At 43.0% G+C, this 14,087-nt stretch overlaps 1 protein-coding gene across 5 annotated transcripts in view; it reads left to right on the forward strand.

Annotated features, from left to right (window-relative positions):
* The window catches only part of KCNAB1 (potassium voltage-gated channel subfamily A regulatory beta subunit 1), a 357,780-nt gene that overhangs the window by 322,266 nt on the left and 21,427 nt on the right, over positions 1 to 14,087 (forward strand). For all 5 annotated transcript variants that reach the window (XM_066589806.1, XM_066589828.1, XM_066589812.1 and 2 more), the window contains 2 exons: positions 6,846 to 6,931; positions 7,175 to 7,295. In XM_066589806.1, the coding sequence (XP_066445903.1) occupies positions 6,846 to 6,931; positions 7,175 to 7,295 (207 nt within the window). The remainder of the gene's footprint in view (positions 1 to 6,845; positions 6,932 to 7,174; positions 7,296 to 14,087) is intronic.

Raw genomic sequence — 14,087 nt, forward strand, 5'->3', positions numbered from 1 at the left:
GACAGCTTAGCAGAGATAAGCTGTCTTCCCCCGGCTGACGGCGTATACGCCACTCCGTGCATCACGTGGTACCGTATTTTGGCCAGCCGTTTTCACTCGATATACACTTGTGTGAATAAGCCCTCAGAAACAGAATGTCAGTTGTTCACAAGTGTATGCAGAATAAAAGAGGACTTCTATTAGGAGCAAACAAACTCTCCTCTTGGTCGCTTCCAGAATCTGATGAAAGCCTGAACACAATCCATAAGTTAAAGAGCTGCTTGCAGGAATTTAGTCACTCTTCTTAATCTTCTTTGCCACTTGTGCTTACATTTGCTTCTTTGATGTTTGCAATTATAAATTCATAAGAACGAGGCGGCCCATCTGACAGTTTAACCAGATGTAGATGGCTTTGTGCCTTATGGCTGAGACAGAGCGAGTGGCAGGAATGACACCATGCCCGCTGCAGTCAGAAGACATTTCTATCAAGGACTAATGTAGATAATCATGTATATAACCCTGCAATATACAGCAGAATATTCACTCAGAAATGCTGGTTCATTGAGACGCATCGCTGAAACTACATTTTTGTGATTTCTTACAATGAGATATTCCTGGACATTTGCTCTGGATGTTTCACCAGTAGTCCTCCACCATATGTGTAATCCCATCGTCCGAAGTCCTGTTCTTTCACGGTCCGTATATCCTGGTGAAATTGTTTACCCCGTTCATCACTAAAGGCCCATTTAGACACAACGATTATCACTCAAAAATCGCTCAAAGCCATCTTTTGAGCGATAATCGTTGTGTGTAACTGCACTGACGTCGTACAGTTTTTGTTAAGGAATTGCTGATCGTTCTCTTTCAGCGTGCTCAAAGACAATGGTAAACCTTATCAGGTGTTCACAGGTGTTTCAGCTGTATCCCGCTCCCTGAAGACAAACGGGGTATAAAGAACACATCGGGCCAGCTGTCTTCTGCATACCCCGCTTGGAGCGCTCGTCTGTATAACAGCTGAGCGCTCCGAGCAGAGAACAGCTGGAGGCAGAAGACAAGCGGCCCTGCTTTTCTTCTGCATACCCCAATCGGAGCGCTTGGCTGCATCGGAGATGGGCGCTCCGAGCAGAGAACAGCTGGATGCAGAAGACAAGCGGCCCTGCTTTTCTTCTGCATACCCCAATCGGAGCGCTTGGCTGCATCGGAGATGGGCGCTCCGGGCAGAGAACAGCTGGATGCAGGAGACAAGCGGTCAAGCTGTCTTCTGCATACCCCGCTCGGAGCACTTGGCTGTATAACAGCCGGGCACTCTGAGCAGAGAACAGGAGTCGCTTGTCTTCTGCATCCCCTGCTTAGAGTGCAAAGTGATTGCTTGCGCTGTAAAGGCACACAACGATTATCACTCAAAAGACATCTTTTGAGCGATAATCATTGCGTCTAAACCAGATTTTACATCACCAAGACAATCTGGAAATCCATCCAAAATGACTGCAGGTCCTACAATCTGATGCTCATTTTACACCCAAGTGTTCAGAAACAGAAGTAAGCCTATTCTCCACAAGTTCACCGTAGGTAGTGGCTTTATAGTTCCCAAGGAAATGCTTTACAACCCTACAAACATGACCACGCACGCCTCAAAGTTGTCCACTGAATCTTGTAAACGCTGGTCTTTCATGAGTTCCCCGGATTTGTTGTCCATCGAATTTACCTGCTTTTATCTTCTCCATCGTCATCGCAGGACATTTTCTACATTTGTAACTGCAACACATTTCGTTTCTCTTCAACGTCTTTACACATTGTTTTATCAACCAAAGTTTGATGTGCAGAGGTGGCGATATATACCGTATGTACTAACAGTCAGCAAATACTGGGCGGGAAAATAAGGTAATTATAACAAAAATAGATAATGACATCAGGAATATCCCAAAACCTAGAGCTCCTAGAATGAAATGGATGGGATTTTTGGAATCAGCAGCACAAAAATACTCAGAATAAGGTCTAAAATTCCAGGCACCATGAAACATTTTTTTGTCCCCCAGTGTTATATATGTTGGAATGCGATATGCCGGGCAGTGGGAACTGCAGCAGATTGAGTGTTAAAAGTAGGAACATTTTTGAAGAAACTGCTGCATGGATCAGTATAAACGACAAACTGCTGATATCAGCATGCCTGTCACTATACTGGGCTGCCCTCAGCCGGGGCATCAGAATTGACTTGACAGGTTTCTTTTAAGGAAGTTCTTCACCTCATTTGCTTTAATAGGTTAATATGACAGCAAGAAATAAAGAAAACTGTGATTTGATAGCTGCCAAACCACGTCACCCCTTCTGTGCCCTTTTCAAATCTGGTTGCTAAAGACAGAGCTACATGTAATAGGCTAGACAACATATCACTCACAATGGCCTTCAGTTGACTGCAATGATGTGACAGATCATTACTATGCGAAGCAACTGGACGCTGTCAGCGATCTCAGTGACGGGTGCTGAATTTAAAGAGTACCTGCACTTTCACTTCGGAGCGTTCCTGCTTTGTCAGCCATGTTCAACACTTGAAGATGGCCCCATACATCACTCATGTAGTGCAGCTGCTTCTTAAATAGAAGTATATTACACATTTTTGGGGTGTCAGAAAACCTCTTCAACCTAATTTTTCTAAAATTAAAAAGTGGAAAAGTTCTTAAATAGAACACAATTGAATGTACATACGACCGCTGAGGCCAGTGATTGGCTGCAGCAGTCATTTGAGCACTGGACTTCATGTCTTCTCTTCCTGTATCAGCTGGGACTGGAGTAATCGTGACTGGGTCAGTGTCGTCGGATTAGAGTTAACGTGAGAGGGTAATGGCTATTTTATTTTTAACACCATTCTCTACCCTTTCCAATCCAATTTGTATCCTGGTTTTCCTAGGGGGCTTACTCTTTTTCTGCCATCTTACAACAGCGCTATATGCTGGCTAAAGCCAGTACTACATGAGGTGACACGTTGGATAGGTTCAAACAGCAGAGAGGCTGGCAATATACAGTAAGAGAACCTCGACGGATGTCTTCCAACATCAGAGCTGTACAGCCTTAAATCATAATGTCTTCAGACGTCAGACAGTGGATTAGAAAGGGTTAAATAAAAACTTTAATAAGGGCCTAATCACATCTGCATTAGGGCTCCGTTAGCAGTGTTTGTCCCTCTCCTTCCATTTTTGGAGCAGAAAAATGGAATTAAAATGGAAACAAAAGTTTACATTTTTCCCCTATTAATTTCAATGGGCTTTAAAAAAAAAAAAGTCTAACAGAAGGCTCTCAGTTTGCTTCCGTTCTTGTTTGCTTTTCTTGTATTTAAAAAAAAATATTGAAATCCACGAGGAAGAACTGAAATGTTTATTTCTGTTGTAATTCCATTTTTCGGCTCCAAAAACAAATCGGAGAGACAGAAACCTAATGCAGCCATGAATGGACCTGAGCACTAAGGCCAGGCTCACACAAGCCTTTCCTTTGGCTGCATAGTACACATATATATTTCCCTGCATAAGGCCTTTAATCAACGAGTGGGTTTTACCGCAAATTTGCGCACAGGAAAATCTGGCCCGCAAAACAAGAAGGATAGAACCCATTGATTTCAATAGGGGTCATTCTCACTTCTTTTTTTGGTGTCACAGACGTCATATTTGGCGTCACAGGCATCATATTTAATGCGCCAAAGAGCTCCATAGAGGTCTATGGGGGGTGTGCAAACACGCATATCTGCACACGTGGGTATGCGCTGAACACTGCGCATACCTGCAATTACCGACACCTTGTTAGGCTAATTAGCCATTTAAATCAGATTCTTCCACCCTTGTGAACGAACAGTGCCTGTGCAGATATGCTCAGTATTTAAGCAGACACACATGCAAAATACACTCGTTCACTGCGCAAAAATTGCAGAGCAGCAAGCATATTGTGACATACGCTTGTCTGTCAAAGCCCTAATACACAGTGCTAAAACCCCACTGATTTACATTTGGCTTTTCAGACCTGTGTTTTTCACACACGTGCTCTACATATGTAAGCAAAACGTACATGTCCTATCTTGGCGCATATTATGTGTGTAATATGCCCATTAAGGCTTAAACAAACTCGTGTTTGTGCACGTTTTTGTGTGAAATTCACACCCATAAAACGTGATGAAGCCAAGCCATTTATTTCAATGGGTTCGTTCTCACGTGGTGTTTCTTGCGCGCAAATCCTGCACCCGAGAAAAGATGGGCCTTGCTCTATCTTCCTGTGTTTTACACAGAAAGCTGCCATAGAAATCTATGGAAGGGTAAAAAAAATCAAGGTGAAGAGTGTGACCCACAGTACAGTGCAGGGGGAGAAGACAGCAGCCCTTATTAGGCTTTAAATACATAGTATGTCAGGCTGAAGAGAGACAATGTCCATCTAGTTCAGCCTGTTTCAACCCCCCCCCCCCCCCCCCCTCCCCCTTGTTGATCCAGAGAAAGGCAAAAAAAACAATGAGGCAGAAACTAATTAGCCCATTTTGGGGGGAAAAAATTCCTTCCCGACTCCATAATGGCAGTCAGAATAATCCCTGGATCAATGTTTTGATAGTTCCTACCTTACTGCAAGACCCGGATTAACAACCCCGCTGGTTATTTAATGTCTATATCCTGCAATGTCATAAGGCATCTAGTCATTCTATTCTATGTAAAGGGCGTAATATGCAAAAATTCCATGACTATGCGCTGTCACATGTGTATCAGCCTGTTTAGTGCCATCTCCAAACACTGTTCAGGCATAAACACGCTCCATTGTGGCGAGCGTATTTATGCATACGTTCGTCTGTGGAAGCCTTGATAGTATACAGTTGTGTAAAATACACAGCGACTACGCATGCTACATGCATATTTGGGGTGTAAAAAATATGCAGTCGAAATACGCTTGTGTGAGTAATCTCCTCGTGAAAATCAGACTGGGACTACATTGCAACTTTGGCCACAAAACAGTTTGCATGACCAAAGATCGCGGTGTAGAATGTGATCGCCTAATCTAACAGAAGTCAATGCAGCTCATGCTGCAACACACAAATAGCCCCAACCGCAACTCACTAATCTTAAGAAATGCAACTTTTCTGGACTTCTTGCAATTTGCGAGTCACGGGCACAGCAACTTGCAAGCCGCTATGTGACTGCATTGACTTCTAACAGATTAGGAGATTGCACGGCTACACTGCGATCTTGTGTCGCAGCCAAAGAAGCCGTCCGTCCATGTAGCTGCAGCCTGAGTGAGTCGAAAAAATCTAGAGGTTGCAATGAGCTCAGATTCCTCTGTGTAACAACATCGCCCTCTGGTGGTCAAATAAGAACAATTGATGTTTTCTTTTTAAATTAGAATGTGTATAATTGCTCTTTCTTTGGGTCAAAGTTAGTAACTGCAGGGTTGAGCGCACAATTGATTTTCTGCTAGATAAATAAATGCAGGCTGATTGCAGAAGTCAATATGTTGTAAGAGAATAAATATTTCACACAATAGTGCGGGCTCTTTTTACCTCATCCAGTGATAAATAAAACTTATGAAGACAAAAAAATGATTTCTGTGCCTTTCCTGACACGCACACATTACTATGATGAGGTTTAAATGACGGTGATTATCAATATGATGCAACTAAAACTAATCAGTCATTGTGAATGGGAAGCTAAGGGATGCAGATCATTACATTCATTCTTGGACCCTGTAAACGTGGCCGAGCTTCTTCTACAGTACTTGCAAAGACTTGAATAAATCAAATAAACCAATCACTTCAAGCGGTTGTATAAGATTACAGAAAAATGTCTGCTTTCTTCCTATGTGTGAGCCATATCTGGTGCTGCCGCCCAGCCTCCGTCATACAAGCCCTGTAAATAAACTTACAGACTTTCGGGAAACTTTTTTTCTGTGTTGGTAATGCAAAGAATAACCGATGCACAAGGAAAGAGGAATCATTAATCCATTAAAATGCAGCCTTCTAAACTAAGTCATTTCCTGCCTTCTGATTCTCCCTATTGATTAAGTATGTTTAAATGGCCTCAATGGATGTTATTGTTTAAAGAGTTGTCTGAGACTTTTACTATTGATGACTTATCCTCAGGTGGGGGTTTGCCATTTGGGATCCCAGCTGATCGCCAGGTCCGCTGTCAATGCGGACATCACTGGAAGCAGACAGCAATGTCTATATTGCGCCGGCCTGGTCTTTTACTGTAGGTGCAGCTCCCATTGAATTCAATGGCAGCAATGCCTTCAGCGCCAAACCGGGCTGCTGTAATGATGACAGCGCTATCTGCTTCCATTGACAGCGAGCCTGGCGATCAGCTGATCATCAGGAATCCCGAGTGGTGAACCCCCACCAATCAACTGTTGATGTCATATTCTGAAGATAGGTCATAAATTATAAAAGTCCTGGACAACCTTTTTAGTAAAAAGGTGATGTCTTCTTTGCAGATTCACATAGAAGCTTGACATTTCAGCAATAGTTATAATGGGGAGATAAATGTGCCATAATTTTGTCTCATTAAGCAAGGGGTGTGATGTCATATGAAAAGGGGCATGTTTTAGCATTCTGCAGTTTATGCCAAAGTTTTGGCACCAAATATTGACATAAGCTAAGATAGATGGTGAAAGTTAGGCAGAAGTATCTAAACATACACCAAATGTATCATTCAGAATGAGCCACTGTGACAAATTCAGTCCCTTTTTTAGACTAACTGGTCTGAATTTACACTGTCTAAGCATTCGCCCGGATTAGTAATTCTGCCCCCTAATGTGATCTATTGTTTCTGAACAGGTACAATATATCAATCAGAAACCAATTATTACGTTTATATTATTCTAAATTCAACTATTTTGCTTTTGTTACCTAGAAATCGTCAGAGCAATGTCCTACGTAATCAACCAAGGGATGGCAATGTACTGGGGGACGTCACGCTGGAGTGCTATGGAGATTATGGTACGGTATACGCATGTTATTACAGTAAGATATGTGCTTATCCTCAATGTGGATATGTTTCGCCGTTCAAATGCTGTAAGAATTTGGAAAGGTTCTGTTATATGCTATAAGTAAGATACGGCAAATAAATGGCACCTGGAAGAGGGGACATTTTCATGTCACAATACTATCTATTAATGTAGTATACTTTTATATGTTACTATATGGGTGCATTGACTTTGTTCTATCATGATGTGTTTGTAGGAAGCGTACTCTGTAGCACGGCAATTCAATATGATCCCTCCAGTGTGTGAACAAGCGGAATATCATCTGTTCCAAAGAGAGAAGGTGGAAGTTCAGCTCCCTGAGCTGTACCACAAAATAGGTAAATCACAAATTCCAATATTTATCCAAATCCTAGATTTATAATATCATAAGATGCATCCGGCCTTCCTAGAGGACACATTCAAATCAAATATAATTAGTTTTTAATATGAGAAATCATCCCTGCATTGCTGAGTTGTGTTCTGCAGATCCGAGAACTCCAGGTGATCATCCACTTGAGATGTACAATAGATTATATAAGACTGCTGTATGAGAACACATTGTATAATACCACACTGTAGTCAGCTACAGAAAAGCCAGGACTAAGGATGTAGGAGATGAAGAAAAACACATTGATCGTGACTTCTGCATTCATCATATGAGACAATGGGATTGGAAATATTTTAAGATTTAAATTAGGTTAGGAAGGGCCCTTAGGGAGAGCATCTAGAAGGTGTGAGCAGACTTGTAAGGCTATGCATGCAATTGGAAAGATGGAACAATACCTCTGCAGCAGTGGCACTCGAAAGGATCTCGAAGACCTTAATGCCCCTTTTACGCAGGTTAAGAAGCTCACAATTCTCATTTGCCCAAGTGATCGAGCTGATGATGTCATCACCAGCTCATCTGCACTCGGGCAACCCATTTAAACTGCATATTTCACGTTGAGAATCATGCAGTTCTTGTGCTCTAATCATTCAGTATTGTACAATCCCATATAAAACCCTGAACGATCAGTGTTTAAACCGACTGATAAGTGCTCGAGCTTAAACTAAACGCCAAACAAAAAGCACACGATTCTCGTTCAGTCGTTGGCTCGCGTTTGATTCAACGATTATGTATGGCAGTTACCTGTAATCTTTTTCGCCATATTGTAATGAAAATCAATGATTTTAGGTCTCCATCATCACTTACCTCCCAATCAATCAAAATGTAGTTATCCAATACTGATCAGATACAATACTCAAATTAACGTTGGCCCCCTCTACTGTGAAACATTTGTTAAATGGGATCTTCTTCATGTAACTCCATATCCACAGTTCTAGATATCCCAATAGAAACACTTCAGTTGTTTTTGATACAGATGAATATATAAATACAGATTTAATCTGACGAAAAAAACCTGATATCACATCTAGGCTGGGTCTACATGTTGCAGCAACGGTGCAGCTTTTTAAATACCACTGCAAAAACTGCACAACATGTGAACCCAGCCTCATAATAGTTAATGAGTAGCACCCACAACGTGCTTCCCAGCTCTGCAACTCTTTATGTATAGTATGTAGACAAATACCTTTTGGTCTCATCTCTGTCTGCCGCCACTAGGGTTGTGGGAATCCAAGGTAGGTGCTTCATTGTATCAAGAGTAGAGATGAGCGAGCACCAAAAGGCTCGGGTGCTCGTTACTCGAGCCGATCTTTTTGTTATGCTCGAGAGCTCGTTTCGAGTAACAAACCCCATTGAAGTCAAGCACTTTTCAAGGTGACCCATGCTCTGCATTGTTTTCAATTGGGCAACGGCTGCTGCTGGCGGCTTCATTGAAAACAATAGTCTGCTGGCAGCCCTGAATTGTTTTTTAGGAAAGAGCTTTACATATAAGCCCTTCCCTGAAAAACAATAATTTTAGTGTAAAAAAAATAAATAAATAAACTTACCTGTCCGCCGCTGCCGTGTCCCCACGGAGATGAAGAACACATCTGCCCGTGAGGAAAAAGAATTCCCTGCTGCACCTGCCACATCTGTGACAGATGCAGCAAAGGAATTCTTCATTCCTGCGGGGAATAAAGAATTCTCTACCACAGCTGTCACAGATGACAGCTGCAGTAGAGGATCCTGTTGCCGGCACCCGGTAATTGTTTTTCAGGGAAGGGCTTTAAACATAAGTAACATAGTATGTTAGGCTGAAGGGAGACAATGCTTCTACCCCCTCTTGTTGATTCAGAGGAAGGGAAAATAAAAACAATGAGGCAGAAGCCAATTTAGTCCATTTAGGGGAAAAACGGAGGGGCCGATGACATCCCAGAGGGAGCGCACTCACTTTGTGAACCCTTCACATGCCACCATCTCCATTGATCGTAGCATGTAAGAGCTCAACAGTGGGGATTGGTGTTCTCACCAATCTCTGTTGTTGCAACAGGAGGCCGGCTGTCAGCCACAGGCGGCTCCTTTTGAGGGATGACGCAGGCTTACTTCTGAGCCCATGCCATCCACACGACATAACTTTACGTCCTGTTGCGTTAACTACCACCCTGTCAGGATGTAAACCTACGTCCTGTGGCATTAAGGGGTTAAACTGCAGCCTGTTGAGTTAAAACTCTGCTGGTTGTTTCAAATTAGTCCAGCAATTTGTGAATACGGGATTGTGTCGGTATACTTCCTTGACTGTACTAATACCGAAATGTCTTTCACATTGTTCAAATTAACCCTTTCACCAGTATTCACTTCTTGACATCGGGGGTACACAGCCCACTTTGTTGAGAGGTGTGATGGTTCAATACTAGAGATGAGCGAACACCAAAATGTTCGGGTGTTCGTTATTCGTAACGAACTTCCCGTGATGCTCGAGGGTTCGTTTCGAACAACGAACCCCATTGAAGTCAATGGGCGACCGGAACATTTTTGTATTTCGCCGATGCTCGCTAAGGTTTTCATGTGTGAAAATCTGGGCAATTCAGGAAAGTGATGGGAATGACACAGTGACGGATAGGGCAGGCGAGGGGCTACATGGTGGGCTGCATCTCAAGTTCACAGGTCCCACTATTAAGCCACAATAGCGGCAAGAGTGCCCCCCCCCCCCCCCCCACTGTCAGCATAAAGATCGTCCTCCTCTGGCACAGCTGTAACAGCTGTAGCAGAGAAGAACGATGTTTGCCCATTGAATTCAATGGAACCGGCAATACAGCCGACTCCACTGAATGCAATGGGCTGCCGGCGATCGCAGGATGAATGGTCGGAAAGGGGTTAAATATATAACCCCTTTCCTGCAATTCATCCAGAAATGTGTTACACTAAAAATATATACCGGCGTATAAGGCGACCGGGCGTATAAGACGACCCCCCAACTGTCACCTTATACGCCGGTAATACAGTGGAGAAAAGAATAAAAAGCATTACTTACGTTTTTAGATGATCTGCGGCGCTCCTGCAGGCTGTCACTCCCTCCTGGTCCACGGCAGAGTATTGCTTTCTCCACGAAAGACTTTAAATCCCTGCCTCCAGAAAGACACGTGCCTTCAGCCAATCACAGCCAATGACAATGATGTCATTGAATGGCTGTGATTGGCTGTGTTTCTGGAGGCGGGGATTTCAAGGCTTGAAATCCCCGCCTCCAGAAACACAGCCAATCACAGCCATTCAATGACATCATTGTCATTGGCTGTGATTGGCTGAAGGCACATGTGCTTCTGGAGGCAGGGATTTAAAGTCTTTCGTGGAGAAAGCTTGTCTGCCGTGGACCAGGAGGGAGTGACAGCCTGCAGGAGCGCCGCAGATCATCTAAAAACGTAAGTAATGCTTTTTATTCTTTTCTCCACTGTATTACCGGCGTATAAGGTGACAGTTGGGGGGTCGTCTTATACGCCCGGTCGCCTTATACGCCGGTATATATTTTTAGTGTAACACATTTCTGGATGAATTGCAGGAAAGGGGTTATATATTTAACCCCTTTCCGACCATTCATCCTGCGATCGCCGGCAGCCCATTGCATTCAGTGGAGTCGGCTGTATTGCCGGTTCCATTGAATTCAATGGGCAAACATCGTTCTTCTCTGCTACAGCTGTTACAGCTGTGCCAGAGAAGAAGGATTTGTCTTCTATATGTTCTCAATGGGGTCAGCGCTGCTGCCGCTGGCCCCATTGAGCGCATATAGAATGCATCCATAGCGAGCAGCGGGAGGGGCAGACTTTCATATCAGGCGGACACCTTATCTCCCCAGCCACTCACAGCAGGGGGGTGGTATAGGGCTTAAACGTTGCAGGGGGAAGTTGTAATGCCTTCCCTGTCTTTATATTGGCCAAAAAAAAGCGCTAACGTCTCAGGGAAGAAAGTTTAATTTACCAGAACACCGCATGGTGTTCGTTACGAATAACGAACATCCCGAACACCCTAATATTCGCACGAATAGCAAGCTCGGACGAACGCGTTCGCTCATCTCTATTCAATACACATGGGGAAGCTAAAATAAAAACTGTCTTCATTGCCTATATCAACCAATCACAGCGTTGATGCCTCTGGAAAAATGAAAGCAGCTCTGTAATTAGTTGCTGCGGGCAACAAAGACAGTTTTTCTTTTAGACAGTCTTCATAAATCTGCTCCATAAACTCTTCATGGGGAATCAGCCAAAAATGACAAAGTTATTGAGGAATGTTTGGGTTTTCCAGTTGAGAGAATAACACTGTATAAGAAGTGACAGAATCAATATATGTCACATAAAGAGCTCGCAAAATATATTAGCTGACCATATTTTATGAGCGCCAGCCGAAAACGGATCTATTGTAACATCACCGCAACATTTCAGATGAAGCATCCCGACTCTAGCAGATAAATAACTTTTCTGTTAAAAGGCATAGAAGGAAAACAAGGCATGTGGCTGCTTAGTCAAGGGTGACAAAGAAGGCACAGAACAGCCTCAGATCCCCGTCTGTCTTAGATTATTGATGCTGCATTTCAGCTGCAAATAAAGAACAAAAGGGAAGCAAAACAGTCCTAGTGCCTGCAGGGTGCCGCAGTGTTTTCGCATTTGTTTGCATATTCGCCAAGTTTCTAGTGTGAGCACCTGGTCTGACAGCTCCTCGTATCTCAACTTCCTATACCTATGCAGTTTTGCAAATTTTCAGATTTCAAGTGGCATTACGGTTCCAGAGGGGTCCAATATTTTAACGTAACCTAACTATTAAGTATAGAAAATGAGACCATGTAAGTATTCAGTATTAAATGGCAACAAAACATCTCACCATTTATGTCTGGCCTTCTCGGGAGTATGTCACCAGGGCAGACCTCTGGCTGCACAAGCATTAATTCATGCATGTCTATTTGAAATTGGAAAATCCCTGAAAGGTCTGTACAAAATTGATATCAGTGCTCGCCGTATTGATGCAGTTTAAGTCAAAAGCAGGAATGGATGAAAAAAAAAAAGTTAAATATTTCCGATGTGCTTTCCTCCCATTTATAATATAGCAGCACATGTGAAATTACTCTCGGGGTTCCTTCGGTTGGCCTAAATTTACATTCCATTTTTTATTGGCCATTAACCCTTTCCAGTCCACTGTCTGACATCTAAAGACATTCTGATTGATAGCTGTACAGCTCTGATGTCGGAAGACGTCCGGCAGGGTATTCTTACTGTAGATTACTGACTGCTCTGTTGTTGGGGGGCCTCTCCAGCATGTCACATACTGCAATACTGGCTCTAGCCAGCAGATTGCGCCACTGTATAATGGCAGAAAGAGAGAGCCCCCTAGGAAACCCGAATACAAAATTGGATTGCAAAGGGTTAATAGTAGGAAATATTGGAGTTGATCAGAATTGGAAAGTTTATTGCAATTCAGCTCCATTTACTTGAAAGGTGATGAGATGCAATACCAGAAGACAAGAATACAAACTGAATACTGGAGTTTGTGAGCAAATTGTCAAAACAGGGGCAAACCCAACATTGACATAGAAGAATCCTCAAAAAGAAAACACCTTTTTGGAAGAAAAAACATAACTTTTAATCATTCACTTAAAAACCACTAAATAGGGACCCTATAAACTACTATTAAAGGGGTTGTCCCGCAAAACAAAGTTGGGGTATACACTTCTGTATGGCCATATTAATGCACTTTGTAATGTACATCGTGCATTAATTATGAGCCATACAGAAGTTATTCACTTACCTGTTCCGTTGCTGGCGTCCCCGTCTCCATGGTGCCGTCTAATTTTCAGCGTCTAATCGCCCGATTAGACGCGCTTGCGCAGTCCGGTCTTCTCCGTGTTGAATGGGGCTGCTCGTGCTGGAGAGCTGCTCCTTGTAGCTCCGCCCCGTCACATGTGCCGATTCCAGCCAATCAGGAGGCTGGAATCGGCAATGGACCGCACAGAAGACCTGCGGTCCACCGAGGGTGAAGATCCCGGCGGCCATCTTCACAAGGTAAGTAAGAAGTCACCGGAGCGTGGGGATTCGGGTAAGTACTATCCGTTTTTTTTTTCAACACATGCATCGGGTTTGTCTCGCGCCGAACGGGGGGGCTATTGAAAAAAAAAAAAAAACGTTTCGGCGCGGGACAACCCCTTTAATTCCAAAGTGCCAGCGTCGAAAATAATGCAAGGTAGAGCTACATCAAAATATCTTAACCATAGAGGGAAGGACACTGTAGAACTGATGCACATAATATACAGTTTATGCAAACAAGGTGATCTAGGATCAATTAATACCATCATGTCAAATATCCTGATTAAACATGGTAACTAACTTTCAAATACCAGTACATGAAACAATGTGACAATTATACCAAATAAGGATGTCATGGCAATACAGTGTGGTGAACACCACTTATATCATCAATACAATGACTCCTCTAAAACAATAAATCCAAAGTAGCAGAATACTCAGCTCAGAGATGTTATGCACAGTGGATATCAATATACACATATATATATGATATGTGATACCCTTAAGAACAACATTTTTCTGGGAGCTGGGGTCCATAGTTTATATCCACTCTCTATGATGGTGTTGGGAGTAATCCCTTAAATGGGTGATACTCAATGGGATATTGAAGCTTCATTAGCCAGATTTTATGTACAGTGCACCAAAGATGAACACAATGTCGAGCAATCAAGTATTGTTCCAGGGCCCTTCTCAAAGATAGATCT

The sequence above is a fragment of the Eleutherodactylus coqui genome, chromosome 1, assembly GCF_035609145.1.
Source record: "Eleutherodactylus coqui strain aEleCoq1 chromosome 1, aEleCoq1.hap1, whole genome shotgun sequence".
NCBI lineage: Eukaryota > Metazoa > Chordata > Amphibia > Anura > Eleutherodactylidae > Eleutherodactylus > Eleutherodactylus coqui.